The 19,564-nt window shown below is 43.4% G+C and overlaps 2 protein-coding genes and 1 non-coding gene across 5 annotated transcripts; all 3 read left to right on the top strand.

The window, feature by feature from the left end:
* Nucleotides 1-392: 392 nt before the first annotated feature.
* On the top strand, nt 393-12,934 carry LOC112555031. 3 transcript variants are annotated; one of them, XR_003097394.1, is made up of 11 exons: nt 393-692; nt 2,066-2,504; nt 2,697-3,779; nt 4,569-5,464; nt 5,717-5,873; nt 6,116-6,324; nt 6,861-7,048; nt 7,362-8,360; nt 8,511-8,810; nt 9,038-9,920; nt 12,867-12,934. XR_003097394.1 is itself a non-coding variant. In XM_025223161.1 (11 exons), the coding sequence occupies exons 3-11, from the start codon at nt 2,280-2,282 to the stop codon at nt 9,679-9,681; spliced, it is 4,701 nt and encodes a 1,566-aa protein (XP_025078946.1). In that variant the 5' UTR covers nt 393-692; nt 971-1,120; nt 2,066-2,279; the 3' UTR covers nt 9,682-11,074. The 3 variants fall into 3 exon arrangements, 2 of the variants coding, with proteins under 2 accessions (XP_025078946.1, XP_025078945.1); XM_025223161.1 differs by lacking the exon at nt 12,867-12,934 and adding an exon at nt 971-1,120 and having other exon boundaries at nt 9,038-11,074; XM_025223160.1 differs by lacking the exon at nt 12,867-12,934 and having other exon boundaries at nt 9,038-11,074.
* Trnar-ucu lies at nt 11,167-11,239 on the top strand. The gene has a single exon. It is a non-coding gene; the product is annotated as a tRNA-Arg (tRNA).
* On the top strand, nt 12,830-19,369 carry LOC112555034 (NKAP-like protein). Its single transcript, XM_025223163.1, has 9 exons — nt 12,830-12,953; nt 13,427-13,610; nt 13,922-13,999; nt 14,406-14,485; nt 16,080-16,137; nt 17,007-17,110; nt 17,427-17,502; nt 18,358-18,507; nt 18,701-19,369. The coding sequence occupies exons 1-9, from the start codon at nt 12,944-12,946 to the stop codon at nt 18,864-18,866; spliced, it is 906 nt and encodes a 301-aa protein (XP_025078948.1). The 5' UTR covers nt 12,830-12,943; the 3' UTR covers nt 18,867-19,369.
* The last annotated feature ends 195 nt before the right edge of the window (nt 19,370-19,564 follow it).

Here is a 19,564-nt window from a genome sequence, read left to right as displayed (position 1 = left end):
TTCTCCGACTTCAGCAACAGAGGAAACAAGACACCAACAGCTTTACATCATACGGGTTTCTTTCAGTGACGTGGCAAATGATGTCGTGTCTCGGATGTTGTCCCGCATCCTTCATGAGACGTCAAGTGTCATCACCAGATGATGATGATGATCTGACATGCGAATTGGAAAATGACATGTTCGGCGTAAAACCCTCGCCAGCCTAACCTTTCTCGACTTCCACTCCCTGCTAATTATCCCCACCCCTAAAAAATTCACTTTCTGCAAAGACAATGTGCATTCCATTCACCGGTACAGGTCAGCGTGATCTGATGTGCGCCACGTCATCGCAGTGTCCCCAACCCAGCATCAAGCCCTCCTTTCTACGTGCACTCAAGCGAGACCATAATGGGAGGATAACGGGAGGGGTGCAAAGCCTCGTGCTGAAGGTACAAGCCTTGCGTCAGACTGTCAGGGTGGCGTCGGGGTCAACGCGCATGCCAACGCGCGTCAGGAGGGAGGAAGGGAGGGAAGGGGCACAACACGCACGCGCGTCGCTGCAGCGTCACTGCTCGGTGACCTCCACCCTCAGTCAAGTGGGTCCTGTTATCGTTCACGCTCCAACAGTCAGTGACAAGGCCTCTGTTTGAGGACAACCACAGGAACTGTGTCCTCTCCTTGTCACACACACACCGACTACTCGGCAGCAGCGGGTAAGTAGGAACTTTTCACTTCCACCGTGTAGCCAGGTGGGCTGCGACACGTTGCGTCTGTCGCCAGGTGTTGTCCAAACGTGGATATATTCATTTGCCAGAAGTTTCTAGGGCTCTGTGTAGAGGGTGTGCACACGTGTCTGCTCTAAAGGTTTATTTGCGGAGGTGGCAAAGGAAACATAAATATAAACATGTGCTGAACGTTGCTGCCACCTGTAACCTGTCATGACATGTCACAGGCTACACATGACATGCACCTCGTGATGATCTGTTGGCAGTAGAACTACAGTTTCACACCTACCTGTTGCTGATGATGGAAGTTCGGAGTGCTGTGTAATGGCAAGGAGGGAGGAACAGGCCTGACGAGAGGGGGGGACAGGGGGGTCTGGTGTACCCGGGCCCGCGCCTGTCAAGGGGGCCCGGCCTTGGTCAGTGGATTTTTTTTTCTTCTTCTCCTTTTCTTTTTCTTTTAAAGAAAGGTCTAAGGAGAGGACACCCAAGCATTACACATGCAGAAGTTGAGTTTGAGTGTAGATATTGAGATTCGAATTGTAAGCATATTATTATATACTGGGAAAATAATTTACGATTACAAGTACAAGGGGCCCGGAGAGGTCTGTCCCGGGGCCCGGGCTGGCTCTCGGCGGCCCTGGGGAGGAAGAAGGAATGCGAGAGAGGAGGAGGGGATGGTATACGGAATAAAAATAAACAAGTACACACCCTACACACGTGTCATGACGAACAACAACGCAGTAAGAAAGAGTTTCCTGGGTGAAGAAGGCGAGAGAGAGAGAGTATAATAAAGTTTGCACACACTCACACACTCTCTCACTCATAGACACTTTCACACATGCTCTCTCTCTCACACACAGACACACGCGGACCGTTGGCTGCCTTTGTTAGTTGATTAATACCAGTTAGCACTTTGACGTCTTTCAATTACAATTCTCTCTGTGTTTGTGTAGATAAAGTAAACTCCTCAAAAAACATCCTAAATTTGGAGACCGGAAGGCATTGGGCAGTACTGTAATTTGTAAGTCACATGGCAGTTCTACAATAATGTGTAAGTCACGTGACAGTATTACAATAATCTGTAAGTCACGTGACAGTACTACAATAATGTGCAAAATCTTGTTAGTCACAATTAAGATAGTGGTCAACGAAAGCTTTTCGGGAATAAAGAAATGAAGCAATGAGTAGAAGGAAGTGTGACGTACTTGCAGCCATCTTACATTGCGAAAGAATCAGCGGTTAGTCACCAGCGCTGTCAGAAGAATCAACGAAAGATAAGAAATTTGTTTTATGTCTAGGAAGGTATGAGATTTTAACCATTCTTTTTTTTTTTAAATTCTCGTGTTGTCTGTTGATACCAGGACACCGGCAGTCCGCCTGACACTGCAGCTGGTGAGACCTGCACTGGGATGCCCTACATCTCGGCTGCCGTGGCAACCACTCCCACGCCGTGAGAACCGAGGGTCTGTCATGTCACACTCCGCAGCCGGACAGGAAGAAGGGAAGGATTAAGGAAGAAAAATGCCGAAAAAGAGAAAGCGCAAAGCGAAATTCAATCTGTGAGGAGGTGAGCTGATGGACCGACAACACCAACGGAGACGTGACGTTCAGCGCCAGGGTATTCCCCTTCCCGCGCACGTGAGGTGCGTGACGTCACAATGCACGCTGTCGGGTGTGATGTCACAAGGTGCGCCCTCGCACGTGGTGCACCAGTGGAGCCGAACTCCCTCGCATGTTACGTACCAAGGCCCTCCAGTTCCCGCGCAAGTAAGGTGCCAGCCCACACCACCTCTCTCTCAGGTAGGGAGTGAAAGTTTTAGTTAAGGTTTGCTTTAACATGGAGGTCAGGAATGGATTAGAAAATGTACTCAACCTTCGTCATCCGCGCTCTTTATCGCAATTGCATGTTAAAAGATTAAAAACAACATTGACAGTGAAATATTTTGATGGTTGTCTTGAGTCTTTACTTGGACGTCTACATGTTTCATCTAGGTCCCGTTACTTTCACCGCCATTCTCTGGAGGAACCAATAGAGGAGATCCCCTGCTACAGACTCTAGACAGTCGCATGTCAGCCCCCGCTGGACCGCCACCTCTTCTGGTTCATCCATATCCACACCCACATCCACATCCCCAGCAATTCATGAATCCTCAAACATCACTGTTCTCCTCCAGTCCCCATCCCACAATGCAGCAGATTTTCGTCGGCAGTTTCCCGCATTCTGCCGCACAGCAGCCACTGCAGAGCAGCTGTCCCACGCGTTTTCTTCCACCAAGAGTCCCTGACAACTGCTTAATCGCTCCTTTCCCTCCAAGCCCACGGCCACCACTCGGCTATTTTAAGCCCCCGACACACGTCCAGCGCCATTTTGTGGCGCCAGGCGGCGGCGTTGAAAGACAACGGTTGCTGGCGCACGTGGGTTCTGTCACGGGAGCCTCCAACTTCAGGAATGTTTATCAGGATTACGGGAATCAAGATCCCTGTCATAGCTACCTGGGGAATAACTTACACAGACAACAATACAGCCACATGCAGCGGGAGCCACCAGCGCCACCAGCGACCATTGCACGGCCTGAGGTCGGAGGGCAACAAGCAGCGGAGGTAGTTGCAGTCGGCACCACGCGGTTGTTAGGCGGGGCGGAGGGAAGCGAGGAAGGTGGACAAGGATCTCTGTTGTGTGCGACCAGACCACAGCAGGGTGGTGGAGGTTCATGGCAGGGTGAGGAAAGTTCATGGCAGGGTGGTGAAGGTTCACGGCAGGAGGGTGAAGGTCTACCTCATGATGGAGGTTCCCCGTTGTGTGCACCAGGACCATCGCCGGGTGGACAGCGATCGTCTCCGGGTGCAGAACCTTCTGTGGATTATGCGTCACAAGAAAACCTGACGTCACCAGCAAACCTAACGTCACCAACATCAACAGACCAAACGTCACCGGAAATCCAGTCTGCGTCATCGGAGTCCTCCTCACCAACAGGTGCTGCTGCAGACGCTGCCAGTCCGGGCTACTTCCAGCCGGTGCACGTTCGAGCCTCACCTCTACTGGCGTCGTCCACTGCCGAGGGTCTCGTGGATAAGGTGAGTGTTTCTCTGCACGTCACGTGATAAGACCCTTGTCTTCTGACTCCTTCATATCCTTGTATAACGGAGGACGTTCTGCCATGTTCCCAGGACATGGAAATATAGGGGGACCACCCTACCTGTCGCACCGGGAGAACGCAACTCCACAACAGAGAAAGAAAGTACACCGGGTAGCATCATACCGAGTATACGTACACAAGCTACCTACAGCTTATTAAGCGCCTCCCTTCCCTCCTCCTGTTCTCGTCTGTCTATCCTCTCCACCTTCCCCAGTGATCGTGGCGCAGTCAGACATGACAAAGGGTGACACACGAAAATACAAGTTTGTCCTCAACTGCCTCACTGTGAAATTGTTTCACATAAACTTTCAGGTGAAAAGCACACGTGAGTTGCACCTCAATTAAGCCTGCAGCCAACGGAAACGTGTATGCAAATGAGGCAATGCAGTAGCAAGAAGTTTATTTGTGATGTCGGAGGCAGTGAGGTCATGAACTTTCACAGTTAGTATGAGGGGATGGGATATAGGTACACGTATTAAGAAAAGAAAGAAGAGATAAACTAAAGATCGAGATAAATATAAATGTCAGAGATATTTAGAGATATTTATCGGTGCCGAGTGATCCCGTTGTAATATCATGTCAGAACTTTTGAAAGCCTAGATCTATCAAATGGAATGAAGATACTCAGATTTCTAGAATTAGTATCATAATAAATTAAATCCAATTTTTAAAAAATGTTTGCTGTTGGGTTGACCTTTAAGTTGAGCGTGGTTGTTTGTGTAAACAGCCAGACGGCGGGCCGACGAGACTGGAGCGGCTGTCTCCAGCAGAGACAGAGCAAGTCTTCAAGCAGTGGCAAGAGTTCGTCAGAGACAAGTACCCGGAACTCCACTCTCGGCCCTACTGCGTCCCACCCGTGCACTTCAATCGCCTGAGCACCAAGTCCCACAAGGTCCATGGCGCCAAGGTGGAGTTGCTAGGCACCGACGGCGACTCCAACCTCAAAGATGACGACGCCCAGCGCCGCCTGGTGTCCGCCCTGTATGCCATGGCCAGACAATCAGATGATGTCATGTTCATCATGTCTTCTGTTACCTTCGACAATTTCCTGAAAAAGCCCATCACACTAGAAACGCCAGTGCCAGAGAAGGTCTTCAAGAAAAGGAGGAACAGAAAGAAACCTGCTCCTCAGATCCCTCCGGAAGGTCAAGAGTTCAATCCAGCAGAACATCAGCAGTGTCAAGACCCCTCGAAGCCAGATTTTAACCCCTGCAGCGACTCTGAGGGTAAACTCTCACCTTTAGACAATGTCAAGGGTGGTGGTAAGCCCTCAACTCAGGGGGCAAAGAAAGAGAGAACTGTCCCCCCTTCCTCGCTGCCCCCGAGTCCAGACAACGGCAAGAACAAGAAACGGTTGGACCCTGTACACAAACTTCGAGTGGTCAAGAAGGGGAAGGCAGATAGGTTCTTCCCGGCTCCCTCCCATCTCGACAGCAGCCACAAACGAGGAGACCTGGACATTCTGGTGGTGCACAAGCAGCATGGCTTCGTCGTCATGGAAATCAAAGCCGTTGGTGGCAAGAATGGCAGCATGCAGCAAACCCTGCAGGACTTCGAGGAACTTGTGAGGAGGAAGCTGAAGAAGAGCACTGAGCAGCTGGACAAGGAGGAGAGAGTCCTGAGGTACCGATGACCACAGGCATCATGTTTGAACACCTTTAACTATCAGTGTATAAACCGGACTCGGGTCTCGGGTTCAATTGCAAGAAGATTAAGTAAATTCGTAATCTGATAAGTTTTATTTCTTTACTAGGAGATGTTAGCGTTTAAATTGTTAATATTTTACACAAATGATTTATATATATATATCTCTTAATTTTTAAATTATGAGTGGTTTACTCAAATGTTTTAATGTGAGGTTTATGGTTTATTCAGATACGTAACATCAGGAAGAAATTTCTGGCAAAATGGCGACCCAGTCGAGCTCAACGACAACGAGGCAGTGAACTTAAGAAAGGTCATTGCCTTTCCGAATATACAGCGTGCCTGTCTGCGCCAGACACTGGAGACCTCACCTGAGGACTTACAAAAGGTTAGTCGCATAGATAAATAAACATCTTGTCTCGGAGTCTTAAACGACAATTAATCCACTACTAACCGCGTTTAACGTCTGACGAAGAAGATAATTTGTGGTTAGAAAACCACCATGTGTGCCTATCTATCTCTATTTTGTGTAACTGCAATCCCAAGCTTTAGTAAGTAGATGATACCGTCAAGTTTATTTTCCTTTCATCAATCACTTCCAATTCTCAACCTTTTTGTTAACGGCGGTAGAGGGTGCAAGAATGTTTGGGATGCTCGACCACCGAGGATGTACTGAGGTACTGTCTGTGCGAAGACGATGTACCGGCCTGTAGTTCATCCAGCTGTGACCCCCACGCTGACCCCACGGCAGCCGTTGCCCGCTGGTGGGACGAGCTTGTCAACGACGGCAAAGTCTTGCGTCCCATGACAGACACCGGGTACGAGGATGTTATCTCCAGGTGAGTTCATCCAGTGTATCACCTGGTGACCTCCTTTGCTTGACCTCCTTTCCGACCCTCCAACCTCAGGTCTGTTCTTGCTGATCAGAATCATGCTGTTTTGGATTGTTTGTTTGTTTGTTTTTTTGTTCGTTAGTTTTTTTTCGTTTGTTTTTTTGTTTGTTTGTTTGTTTTTTTGTTTTGTTTTCTTGTTTGTTTTTTGTTTGTTTTTTGTTTTTTTTTGCCTTTGAATAATTAGTAATGTTCACTTACACCTTGCAAGAATTTAACAGGGTAAAATATATGTTTATACTGAGAATTAAACAGGGTAAGAAGAATTTCTTGATTACATAATCAGTAGATGGTCACACTCAGCTAACACTGATTTTTAAGCTCGTCTACTCGATTTGTTATGTCAAGTGTGATCAACTTCGCAAATTGTTTACAAGTACACCCTCCATGTCCTGCATCTCCACATGACAATCAAAACTTGCATGCATACACACGAGGAAAGCTGCAGACGACTGGTGTTTCTGATGTGTATTCATCGCTGACAGATTCTGCGGCAAGCACTCCATGGTGACGGTGTGGAGCTGGGGGTCACCCAAGGCGGAGGTTCGAACCCTGGCCGAGGCCGTGTACGAGACAGGACGCCGCTTCTGCATGTTGCTGCTGCGCCCGGGCCAGATGGACCTCCTGGACAGCCCAGAGCCAAGAGTCTTCATCCACGGACCTCCAGGGTCAGGTGAGTGTCCCTTTCAGGTCACAGAGAACAAAATATCTTCTCCTGCTAGGGGTCAACATTACATACAGAATTTATTCTGTAAATATTTATGCAAATTATACTAATTAATACTCCAAAAATCCTCGGAGACATTATTTTGTATAAAGGTTTCTTTTTTTTTTGTTTTTTGTTTGTTTGTTTGTTTGTTTTTTTTGTTGGTTTTTTTTTTGTTGTTATATTTTTTAGGTGACCCATTTTTATCGTATTTCAAGATCGTGTTGTAAATAAGATTCTGTATGTAGGCTGTACGACTTGTCGTTGTGCTGTGCTGCAGGCAAGACTTTGCTGTTGGTGCTGAAGGGCGTGGAGTGGGCGAGACAGGGGCGCCACGTGTACATCCTGACGGGAGGTAACCGCAGCGTGTCCGTGTCCAATGTGCTGTACGAGCAGATCGTGCAGACCCTGAAGGGCAGTCAGGCAGTTGTCAACGTTCACAAGGTCTTCATCACCCTGGACGCCGACCCCGAGGAAGAAGTCCGCAAGATATCGCTGCAGTCGCAAGGGAAACCGTTTGGAATTTTGGTGGACGAGTGCTGGAAGCCTGTGTCATCTTGCCAGATGGTGCCCATCCTTCGGTCCGTGCTGGACATTTTGAAGCGAGTGCTGTGTCTGCTGAAGATGATCAGGATGAGCTCTGCTCAGTCTTCTCATGAACAAGTGTCGGAAACGACAAAACCTCAAAATGTCACCCAAGAATTATCATTGTGTGACACCAACACAGGAGAGGCTGAAAGCAAGAGAACTCATTCTTCCTTGTCAGAAGGATCTGTTTCATCAGACAGTTCATCGCAGGATGTCAATGGTGCGTGCAAGCCTGTTGGTGAGACCAGGTCTGGAAGGAAACCTCGCATCCTGCTTTACCAGCAGTCGCCAGATGACACATGCCATCAGCAACCCTCGTTTCTCGATGTCCTGAGCTCGGTGAAGAGGCTCAAAGGTTCTGTGGGTCGGATGAAAAGCGCCCAGAAGCTGGCCAAACGCGACCTGCCTGAAGAGGTGGACATGCTCCTGGGTCAGATCCTTGAGGTCCCGCTCGAGGACCAGATCACCCTCCTGCAAACTCACCTCCCTCGGCTTTTCTCGCCTCTCCGAGACAGCGTCAGACAGGACGTGCTGCGCGTCATCTCGCGTCAGATGATGTCACATCTGAGCGGAACGATAATGGTGCTGTCATCAGTCCAGGCCTGGATAACCTCAGTCATCTTCCGTCATCTAGTGGACTGCGCGGCCCGACATCCCCAGTGCTCGGCGTGGGCCGTGGGCGTGTGGCAAGGTAAGCACTCGCCCACAAAATTCATTCAGTGTTCACCTGGCAGAAAAGGGACGTTGAGGCTTTAACTGTCACGTTGAAACACCATTCGTTGTAATTCTCGCGTGACAGGGTTCACCTGAAGGAAGCACATTATCTTTTTTCTGTTTGCAGGAGCTTGTCCTGAAGGGTTCGCTCTGAAAACGCTGACAAGCATTGTGCGATGTCCACCTAGTGTCCAGCAGGTGTTGGCGCAGGTGGAGCAGGATGCTAGCCAGACACCGACCGTTCGTTACACCTACCTGGACTGCAGCACGCGCCAGAACCCTCCTCTTCCCTCGGACGGACTCGACCCCACCTACCTCGAGCACTCGGCAGCTGCGTGCGGGGAGACCGCGGGCGTGGAGGGCATCTTCCAGTGCTACAGGTGCGGGCATCAGCTCGGCAAACACTTGACGACGGATCTCAGGATATGTAAGCAGAATATCTAGATGAAAGTGTTAGGGTTAGGTCAGTCACAGACTGCTTGAACGGGAAAATGAATGAAGGAATGATAATTAGGAAGATGACGATAGATAAGGATGGTCAATGCTGTTGTTGTTGCTCCTGCAGATGATGAGGATGTATCGAGATGAGTTAAATTCACTAACGCGGCATAAACAATTTTTTTTAAAAAGAAAATGTCGTCTGCCTCCTTGTAGGTCGATCCTCAGGGGACAAGACCGGCCCGACGGAAGGCCTGCAGTTTAGTGACGTCATCATCAGCGGGAACGAGGCGAGGTGTCGTCCAGACTCGCCGTTTGTGCGCGGCCTCAGCGACCAGAACGTACCCGTCAAGGTGATGATCGAGGTCAAAGGTCAAGAGGAGGTGGCCCAGCGGCTGCTGACAGAAGACAAAGTGGTGATCACGGACACTTTTTACATTCACGGCTTGGAGCGGAAAATCGTTGTGTACGTTCCCGATGTGCAGACCATCGGGGGAGAACATCAGCGTGTCGTTGTTGCCGAAAATGACGACATCCGAGAACGACCGAGAGACGATAAAGACGACGAGGAAGTTGGCGCTGGCTGTCCTCAGAAAGAATCCTTCTGTCCCTGCCCACCGGACATGAGCTTCAGTTTATGTCGAGCCTCTGCCTACCAAACCACCGAGGGTGCGAACATCAAGCTAAACGGTCCTTCGGTGAAGGAAGGAAGAAGCCTGGCTGCCATGGATCCTCGGTTGGCTGCCATGGGAACTGCTAACAGACAGATGCTGTGGTACGTCGCCTCCAGGACCTTATCCCACGTAGTTATCTTTCACTTCGGGGCGAAGACGGAATCTCGACAAGTGCCTCCCAAATGATCTATTAATAGACGGAATCTCGACAAGTCACTCCTCCCAAATGATCTATTAATAATCTGGAAATCTCGACAAGTGACTTCTAACAGACCTGTTAATACTGACAGTGCATGAGCTGTGCCTCATCTGATATTTGTGGATTCTGAATCTCTACCAGGCTGCTGTGTCCGTGAGGTGAACACCTGGACAATAAAATGCACGAATTCAACCGATCACCTACAGACAAACAGAGCTGGGAGGGGGTAAGACCTACATTCACTTGCAAGACAATATACCTGGGCTACATTGTTTACACGATTTCCTGACTGGGGCTATAAACTGTTGGGTAGGAGTTCCCTCGGGCCTATGAAACAGTAGTAACCCTTCCTCGCCATCCATCCCCTAGTAAACAACAGTTATAGGGGAAAGTAAACGACAAGGAAAGGAAAAGGTTGAGATCCACCTTCCACATAGAGTATTCTAGACATGGGAAACACTTACTCCTTACTTCCCCTGTAGCTAGAGCTGTAAAATCTGCATACAATATACCTAAAATAACAAACAAACACACACATACACACATTGCTTGTTACGTCACAAAATGTAGATCATGTTTACATCGTATCGAGTGTTCACTCTTCGTCATTCTGATAAATAAAACAAGTACAAATTGCAATATTGTCATAAATACCAGCATATATATCTATAGAGTATAGAGAGACTCAGCTTGTCCCTTGCAGTTTGTCCTCAATCATCAGTTTGTAACGAGGAGAGGGCGGGGGTGGGATAGGTCCGAAATCAACGAGTGCTTAGCTGCCCTCTTGCTTTCGTTGACTACCCAACCTCTCCTGCGTTCAGCCTATCTTCATGTACTTCTAACAGTTTTACTCTCAGATTTAAAAAAAAAAAATCTGTTCCACGAGCATTACTCCTTACACCAGTCAACATCTTTGTCAAAAGTTGTAATTATAGTCGGTTGACTAGTCCGCCTGCTCATTTTTCTCTACAGATTTGTGATACTCTCCGTCCTTACTGCGTGTTCCCAGATTCCTCTGTTTTGTTTCTCCTTCCGTTCTTCGTCTTCTATCCATGTTTCCTCTTGCTGACAGCATATATATGTTGCTTCGTACACATGATTATATGCTATATAAACTACATTATTATTATCATCATCATCATCATTATTATTATTAAAGACTGCAGAGCCTCTCTACTTCATTATTTGATTTGCTTGAAGGCTTCCATGGAGATATATAGCTGTTTCTCAAACCTTTCATGTATTACTGTCTATACCTGAACATGTATAAACCTTACTGTGCCTCTTAACTCTCTTTTGTATATTTTCAACAAATAAAAATAACTTGGATTTTACTGGGTGTCGCGTGTCTGTCATTCGCCACGATCGTTCACTCAAGATTGGTCGCGGTTGAAAGTCAGCATCCAAACCGCCGATCGCGTTAGGACGGAGCTTGAGATTAAGTATGTAAAAAAGAGCCTTAACCAATGTGCGTCCCTGTAGCGCAGTGGATAGCGCGCTGGACTTCTAATCCAGAGGTCGCGGGTTCGAATCCCGCCAGGGATGAAACAATTTATTTTTAGTCTCCATCTAACCTTTTCAACCATGCATCTAAAATGCGAGTAGTTCTCTATATTTAGACGTACAGTGATACCTCGGTTCTCGAACATAATTCGTTCCGGGAGGACGGTCGAGAACCAAATTGTTCGAGAACCGAAGCAATGAAACCTATAGGATATAATGGAAACTGGATTAATTCGTTCCAAGCCCCAGAAAATGCCTATTTACTGGCCTAATTTGTATATAATATGTAGAAAAACATGAGTCTCAACAAGAAATAAGAAATAAAAGTGTATTTATTTAAACAAAAAATAAATAAAATGTACTGTACAGTACAGTAAATTGTGTTTCATTTACTGTACCTGTACCAAACTTTATGGCAGGAGGGAATGAATGTGGAGGGAGGAGGGAAGGGGGATGGTTATTGTTTTGAAGGGGAGTCCTCTTCAATAAAAACAGAGGGTAACTGCTCTTCGGTGTTTCTGTTCTCTGTATCTTCTGCTGAGGAGAATCAGTATCTTGCTCTGCAGTTGCTTGTCTGATTTCTTTACGGAAGAATTTGTCAATTGTTTGCTGTTTTTTTCTCCTTTGCAAAATTTTGCGGAAAGTGGACATAACATTGTCATTAAAAATGTTAACTGCTCTATTTACTACCACTTTATCAGGGTGATGTTGTTCAACAAAATTTGCGATTTCTGCCCATTTTGCACACATTTCATGACTCTCTACACAAAAACGTCACTCTCTCTCTCTGCACTCACACTGATGACGCAAGCAAGGCGCGCTGGGCCGAATGAACGCCATTCGGCTCAACTCGGCTCATCTCGGACGTTCGGATGTTCGAGTTCCAAATATTTGTTCGGATTCCAAGACAAAATTTTCTCGAATTTCCTGGTCGAATACCGATTTGGTCGAAAGTCAAGGCGTTCGAGAACCGAGGTATCACTGTACATTGTATTTTCTAAAAATTTTACAACAAAATTTTTACCACGTCTTGAAAATTCTACTTCAAAACCAGGTTGTCGATAAGCGTTTACACTGAAACACCCACTTCATATTTTCCTAAAACAAATTGAAATCGATTTTCTTTTTTATTTTCGTGTTGTTTAGCCATGAACTGCTTGATGTTTCTTTTCTTTTCTTCGCTCCATTGTTTTTGACCAAAGCACGTGCAAACACATACATTCTTACACGCCATTCCATGAAGAGAAGGAACAGTCAAACAAACAAACAAACAAACAAAAAGGCCGTGTAATTAAAACCCAGGTAGTCTTGAACACTAACGTCCATCTCTCTCTATATATATATGTCCATGAACGTGTATTTATTAATGGGATATTAGTTCGTGATATGTCCGTGGACTTAAATGACTTAACATGTTTTGAAAGGTGCAAAGCTTCGAAGTATTTTAAATGTACTGAGTGAGATACCAACACAGAGAGCTTTACGGAACTAACAAAAGACAGAGAGCACAGACAGATGAAAGAAAATTGACGAAAATGCAAATCGAAGATAATCGAGGTAAACACAGCCCGCATTAGAGAGAGAAAAAAAAAAGTTGATTGAGGGGAAGCGGAAATCTCATTTCGAGACATGCGCAAAGCTAAAGACGAACAACGCTTCCTGTTTACAGATCTGGGAGAGTTGTGATCACGGAGGAAAGTTCTCACAGTAGGGTAGACTGAATACTTCTCGTGGTGTGTGAAAACGATGTCATACAGTAGGTACCATTTATATTTTATGATGATACTTTGCAAACTACTTAATTCAACCATTATTTTACCTCATCTAAATTTCACTCCAGTTAAGAAAAGCAGTTTTTTAATATAAGATTGCTAGCTAGAAAAAATAAATAATCTGCCTCGTGTTTCTTTGTCTTCAAGTTTTGTTGTTTTATTGGTAGAACTCCCTGTCTTCTTAAACCAGAACGTAATTAGCTGATTTTGTTATGGTCGACTTCATTTATCATTGTACATTGCTGTCATTTAAATTTACCTTACCCTCCCTACGTCAGTCATCTTCATCGCTCAGCCTAGAGTAGACAGGTTTACATTTCAGGTATGAAAACGTTACAATTGATTATTGAAATTCTGTAGTAAATATTTTTAATTTCCTCGTTCACTAAGTCTTTCCTAGTCCACTATTACATTCATCTTGTTATAATTAGCTATTATGTTAAATAAACTGTTTCAGGCGTGAAAATGACCAAGGAATTTGATTTTCATCACCACCACCACCACCACCACCATCATACACAGTCCCAATCAGAAACAGCCAGTCACCATAGTAGCCATGACAGTCATAGTCACCATGGACAGAGGGATAGTGAGAGCCAACATGGACGTCGATATAGACACCATTTTGATATGATGGAGAGGTAGATGCATGCTGAAAAAAAAATGACAAAGATTCACCTACATTTATGCATGCTTGTGTACATGTAAACATCAAAATCATTTTTGAAGATCTTTAGCACCCTCCTAAGCAAGCAACACTTTATGTTTCTGTCTCCTTTTTATTTTACCCCAAACCAACAAGTTTGAATCTTTAAGCCCAAGACACGTAAATATATATAAATCATTTACATGTTTGGATCTGCTAACAAGAATTATAATAGTAATTTACTGGTTTATTCAGCAGATTATAAAGATATACAATTTTCTACTGTTGTAACTTCTGTTGATGCAGGCGACGTGAGGAACGGGAAAGGATTGGAGCATGTGGGGTTCCAGAAATATGGGCAGATTCTCCCCCACCTGATGACAGGTTAGTTTTCAGATTAGAAAATTACACACAAAAAAAATCTTTATCTATTGAACTAATGTGTAACAGCAAAGCTAGAGATACCATGGTAGTGGTCTTCAAGATGGGGATTGTAAGTAGTTCACATAAGCGGCTCTGTAGAAAAAGTGGAGGTCAAGTATCTGTCAACTGCTCACTGAAAAGAGTGTTTCCCAGTCAGTGATATATTGTGACTTTTGCATTGCCTCCTTTGCTTTGATAGTGAGAAAACTGATTGTATGTATGTAGTGATGATAGAGATAACTTGCTATATAATTGTACTACTGTATTATGATTGTTATTAAGTGTGTACAAAGAGCTAATTGTGGTGCGTTCAGTCAGTTATGTGTGCGCCCTTGACCTGCATGATTGAAATGCTGTATCTTTTTAGCTCTGAGGATGAGATAAGACATGACAAGAAAAAGAAGGTGGAGCACAAAGATAAAGAATGCGATGTAGATTCTGAAGGAGGTAAGAAAGTAAAACTTGATCTACTACCTCCTGTCTTTAAAAATTTTGAATATACAGTGAAACTTTGGTTTTTGTTTACCTCGATTATTGTTGATTTCGGTTTTCGTCAATTTTTATTTTCTCTTAAAAATTTGTCTTTGGTTTTGTTGGCGTGCCCACATGACCTTGCTGCTAATTTAGTGAAAATAAAGGGTGACCCATGTGTTCTCCCGCTGAGTGCAGCATTGTTTCTCGTTGTGTGAGCATCATGTTTAGCCGATAATTCTATTGCTTCCCTTGTTTTTGTGTTTTTTTTTTAAAAATTGATTGCAAGTGCTAATACTACAACTACATGCAAGTAGTTTCAAAATGTACGTAACACACATAAGATAACATCACATGCTCAAATTTCATGGTCCCTGTTAAGTGTTTCCTTGGGTAATAAGTCAACCCTTTCCTTTTAGCTCCATCATGGGACCAAAGAAAGTCTTCATTCATTTTATATTAATTTCTTATTATATTAAATACTGTATTTATTCTCTATAAAATGTGTTTTTGGTATGTATTGGTACTTTATCTTACCTTTAGAGAAAAAAGTTGAACTTTGTTTGGCATCGGTGGACTGATGCATCTTGCTCAACAACCTCAATCTCGTCAGGTGACCAAAACCCATTTTCCTCAGGATCTGATGACATTCCAGAAATCTGCGCAGTGTGTCAGTAGCCTGCCTCACTTCTTTTCAATTAGGGATAGGTTGAGTGTCGACATTGTTGTCGTTTTCTTTTTCATCACCACTTTCATTTTCTTGTTCCGCGTTTGTCACCTAAGCAGTAATGTCAGCATATAATAATTCCCCACAAACATTCAACTGTTAACTTTTAAAAAGTCTCGAAAGGATGCTTCCTTATTGGCACCAGTAGCTGTCAGAGCCATGAACCATTCTTTGGGACTTGTCTCCATTTGCATTCCCTCCAAGTGCAACTCTGAATCATCGGTGGTTTGATATCTAAAACCTGCTCTTTTGAAGTGATTCTTGTTTTCTCCAGAACTTCATCCCAAGCCTTAGAAAATTTGACTAATGGAGGTTGGGAAGCAGAAAAGTCTTCAAGTTGAAGAGATCTGAAATACATTGGTCTTGTGGGAATTTTGCCAGGGACTAACAAGTAATTCGGTGTAGGGGAGGTTGACAGTGAGATCAGGCTGTAATTGGATTTACATTGATTTGTATGGGAATATTTGCCTTGGTTTTCATCAGTTTCAGAGTTTGCTGATTGTTTTCAGATTATTGCTGAAAACCAAGGTTTCACTGTACTTGTCAAAGCTCTGTCATTTTATACTATTTATAGCATGATTTCATGTCTACTCTCATTGCACTTTTGCAATACTAAACAAAAGCACAGAAGTCATACAAAGGCCTTCTAAGCACATGAGCACCACTCTTTATACAAAAAGGCACACACAACGACAACACACACCTATTAAAGGTGGACTGTTGGTTTCCATTTTTTAAAGAAATGCATCTTCCAAATTTGTTTCTAAAAATTGCTATGATGCTAATTGTACATTAGTCTCAAGAGATCTTAAAACTGGCAATCATGATGAAACCATGTTTCAGGAAAAAAAAGGAAAAAGCATAAGAAAAAATCCAGCAAGAGCAAGAAGCATAAGAAAAGGTAAATACTTTTTTCCTAGGGATCTGTTATGAAATTTTGAATTTATTACCTTTATTTATTAAGGTATGTTTTATAGGCTTCAAGCTGAGTGAGATTAAAAGAAGAGAAACTTGGAAAAGACCAAAATCAAAATGATATACTTGCAATCAAATGGCTAATTTTGAATGCCTTTGTGCATTAGGTCATGAACAGATGGGCAGACATGGGCATATTAAGACATGGGTGAAAACACCAACACTTTCTACACTTGCTGTCGGTGTACACATAAACATACATGCAGTGAAAGAAGTTAGCCATTATACTTTTAGTCTTAAGATTACATATGGAGATTATCTCTGGTGTAAAATGGAAGCTTACTTCCCTCTGTGATTTAAAGGTCAGTTTTACCTACTTCTTGTCTGTGTTTGTGCAAGCTGTTTAACCAAGACAGGCATAGCACTTGGGGTCCAGGTTCTGGGAGCGTTTTGACTTCCATGGCACCTAAAACCTTTCGACTCTGTTTAATAACAGGCAGACATTTCTGAAAGTGTCTGCAGTTCCATGTGTCCTCTCGAGAGAGTTGCGTCCACTTTCACAGCGTCGATTCTGTGTACCTACATGCAGGACACAAATTGTGGCTGTCCTTTTGTTGTTTTGGCTGTGCAACTTCTAAGCGCTACTTTGTGTAAATGATTATTAAAGCCTTAGTCCAGAACTACAACTCTTTTTCAGTGCAGAATATATCAATGGTGATTCTATGGAATTCTGATAGGAAAATTCGATATAGTGTTCAGACTGATGAAGTTTGATAGGATAATAGATTATATATATATGTTTAAATCTCCAAAAGAGGAAACCCTAATGTTCTTCTGATCAATTTTCATTTGCAGTAAGAAATCACGAAAGACCAAGAAGTCGAAAAGTAGTGACAGTGAGCCATCTGACAGTGAGATTGAGGATGGTGAAGTGGAGTTAATGTGGATGGAAAAGAAGAGTAAGTCTGAAACAAAAACTGGCCAAAAAGACAGACTTTTCTAAATTGAATTTAAGTTTGTCTTTAGGATGGGGACTATCACAAAAATGCACATTTGTAGTACAGTTTTGTTTTAATTTTTGATGTGTGGAAAATGTGTACAGATAATGTTGAATTTATTTTTATTTATTCTTTTGTTTTATGGATATTGTAGGTAAAATTATTCTTATTTACCAGATATTTCCTTGATAGATTATGTAAATCTGTAGAGCAGCCTCTTGGTTTGTGATCATTCAGTGAATTGAATCTGGTGTGCAAAACTTGTCTGTTCCAACAGAACCTGGTGAGGAGGAAGAAGAAACAGTTTTCGGTCCAAAACCTTATGTAGAAAGCACTGCAGAGAAACCTTTGGAGTAAGTTAACTATGATGTATGGCTGTCAGCTGTTTGGTGGTGCAATCAATTATGTAGGCATTTAAAGAATATATATATATAAAGACCAGGGGAACCTGTTCCTATCTTTATTCTCTTGAATCAACATTGCACACTGTGAAAAATCAACCCTGTATGCCATACCTCTAACTGATTTTCACAAAGTATTTTGCGATATAGTCACGGAATATCCTTGACTTCCACACCAGTGTTTGTCAGTTATGTGCCTGGCATATCTGTTTTCTTCTGCCTTACCCCATAGATCTTGTAGTTCAGTGGGTAAGTGGACAACATGGTTTTTAAGCTTTAAGCAAGTTTGAAAATTGTGTGTTCTGTTATTATATTCCAAGCCTAAAAGTGTTTAAAATTAGAAATGTATTGTACAATTGGTCCCTGTCATAGTGACAAAAGCTGGATCTGGTAGAACATGTTCTATACTTTTACACCAACACTTGTCTCTTAAAGTTGTGCTCATAGTGTCTGGACTACAATGTCTTCGTCTAGGTTGCAGTGTTGGTTATATTTTCTTCAATCTCACTGTCACTCATTTATCTGAAGAGCCATGTTTACAATGAAGGTGCTAAAGAGCATCTAAAAATGTGTATAAAACAGTATAAAATAAACTTCTTCAGAAGTAGTATATATTATTCTGATCTTCTAGCTATTTAGGTACATTTCTTCTATAACCTTGGGAGAATAGGCTGACAGTACAAAGTTCTGTCCATTTTTTTTTTTTAGGTCATTGAGGCAGAGAGAATCTGTCCAGAATGAATTTGAAAAAGAGAAAGAAACTTTGTGCTATTAAACTAACATTTTTCTCTGGCTTAATATTTACAGCTATGGCAAGGCCTTGTTGCCTGGTGAAGGAGCAGCCATGGCAGCCTACATTGCTGAAGGCAAAAGAATTCCCCGTAGGGGTGAGATTGGCTTGACATCTGATGAGATCCAGTCATTTGAACAAGTTGGCTATGTCATGAGTGGTAGCAGGTATGAACTTTCTCTTAATACTTTTTTCTCATCTTTTAGAAGGTTATTGGGAGAAAGCTAATAAGAAGTTACATAAAAGTGATTTTTTTTTTTTTTAAGAGCTGGTAAGGTATTTATGAAAAATAATACTGTCATGCAAACCTAGTCTCAATCATGACTTTAAAATAATATAAAATACTATTTTGTATTTCAGACATAGACGTATGGAAGCTGTACGTCTTCGAAAGGAGGGCCAAATTTACAGTGCTGATGAAAAAAGAGCTCTGGCCAAATTCAATCATGAAGAGAGAAGTAAACGGGAAACAAAAATTCTTTCACAGTTTAGAGAAATGGTCCACCGCAGGACCCATAAGGAATAGGCAGGCTTAGCAGCCTTTTGACCTGGCCTGTTAACTTCGTCTCTGGAAATTGGAACCACCTGGGCCCAACTGAAGGGGCCTGCCCAAAACCGGGTCCGCTGGCGAGGTGTTGTTGTGGCGCTATGCTCCTCAAGGAGTAACATGGAATAAACTAAACTAATGAAAAGCCTCACTGTATTCTCATTAATTCTGTAAGCAGGGACATTGCTTTTATGAAACAGTTGAACAAAGAACACTTGTCAACTCTTTGACCTGTTTAGTTGTTGTGTGACAAGTGGCTCAATTCTCAACTGTGCCATTTGCTATGGAGCAGGAAGTGGGTCTTTATACATCTCAGATTAAAATAGAACCTGCCAAAGATGATTGCCTGGAATATCTGACAGTGAAAAGTGAGGTTATACACCAACTAGAACAGAATGCGGTGATATACTAAGCATGATAAATAGGACTATAGAAGGCGGTTCTGTAGTGTGAGTCATTTGTAAATAAAGTTGTCAAATTGATTGTGGACTCGATCATATTAGTGTGCACATAAAAGTATGAGTAAGAAAGAGCATGATGCAGTACCTAGTTTTCTATATTTTCCAAGCTTTGCTCGAGTTTTTCTTCTCATCAACATTGTAGCAGAAACCTGTTACATTCTGTGTGTAGATTAATCATGCAGAGAATAATAGGTCATAGCATTAAAATGATAAAAT

The sequence above is a fragment of the Pomacea canaliculata genome, linkage group LG14 (genome assembly GCF_003073045.1).
Source record: "Pomacea canaliculata isolate SZHN2017 linkage group LG14, ASM307304v1, whole genome shotgun sequence".
Taxonomy (NCBI): domain Eukaryota; kingdom Metazoa; phylum Mollusca; class Gastropoda; order Architaenioglossa; family Ampullariidae; genus Pomacea; species Pomacea canaliculata.
The sequence above is the reverse complement of the archived record's forward strand: the minus strand, read 5'-3'. Positions and strand labels throughout refer to the sequence as shown.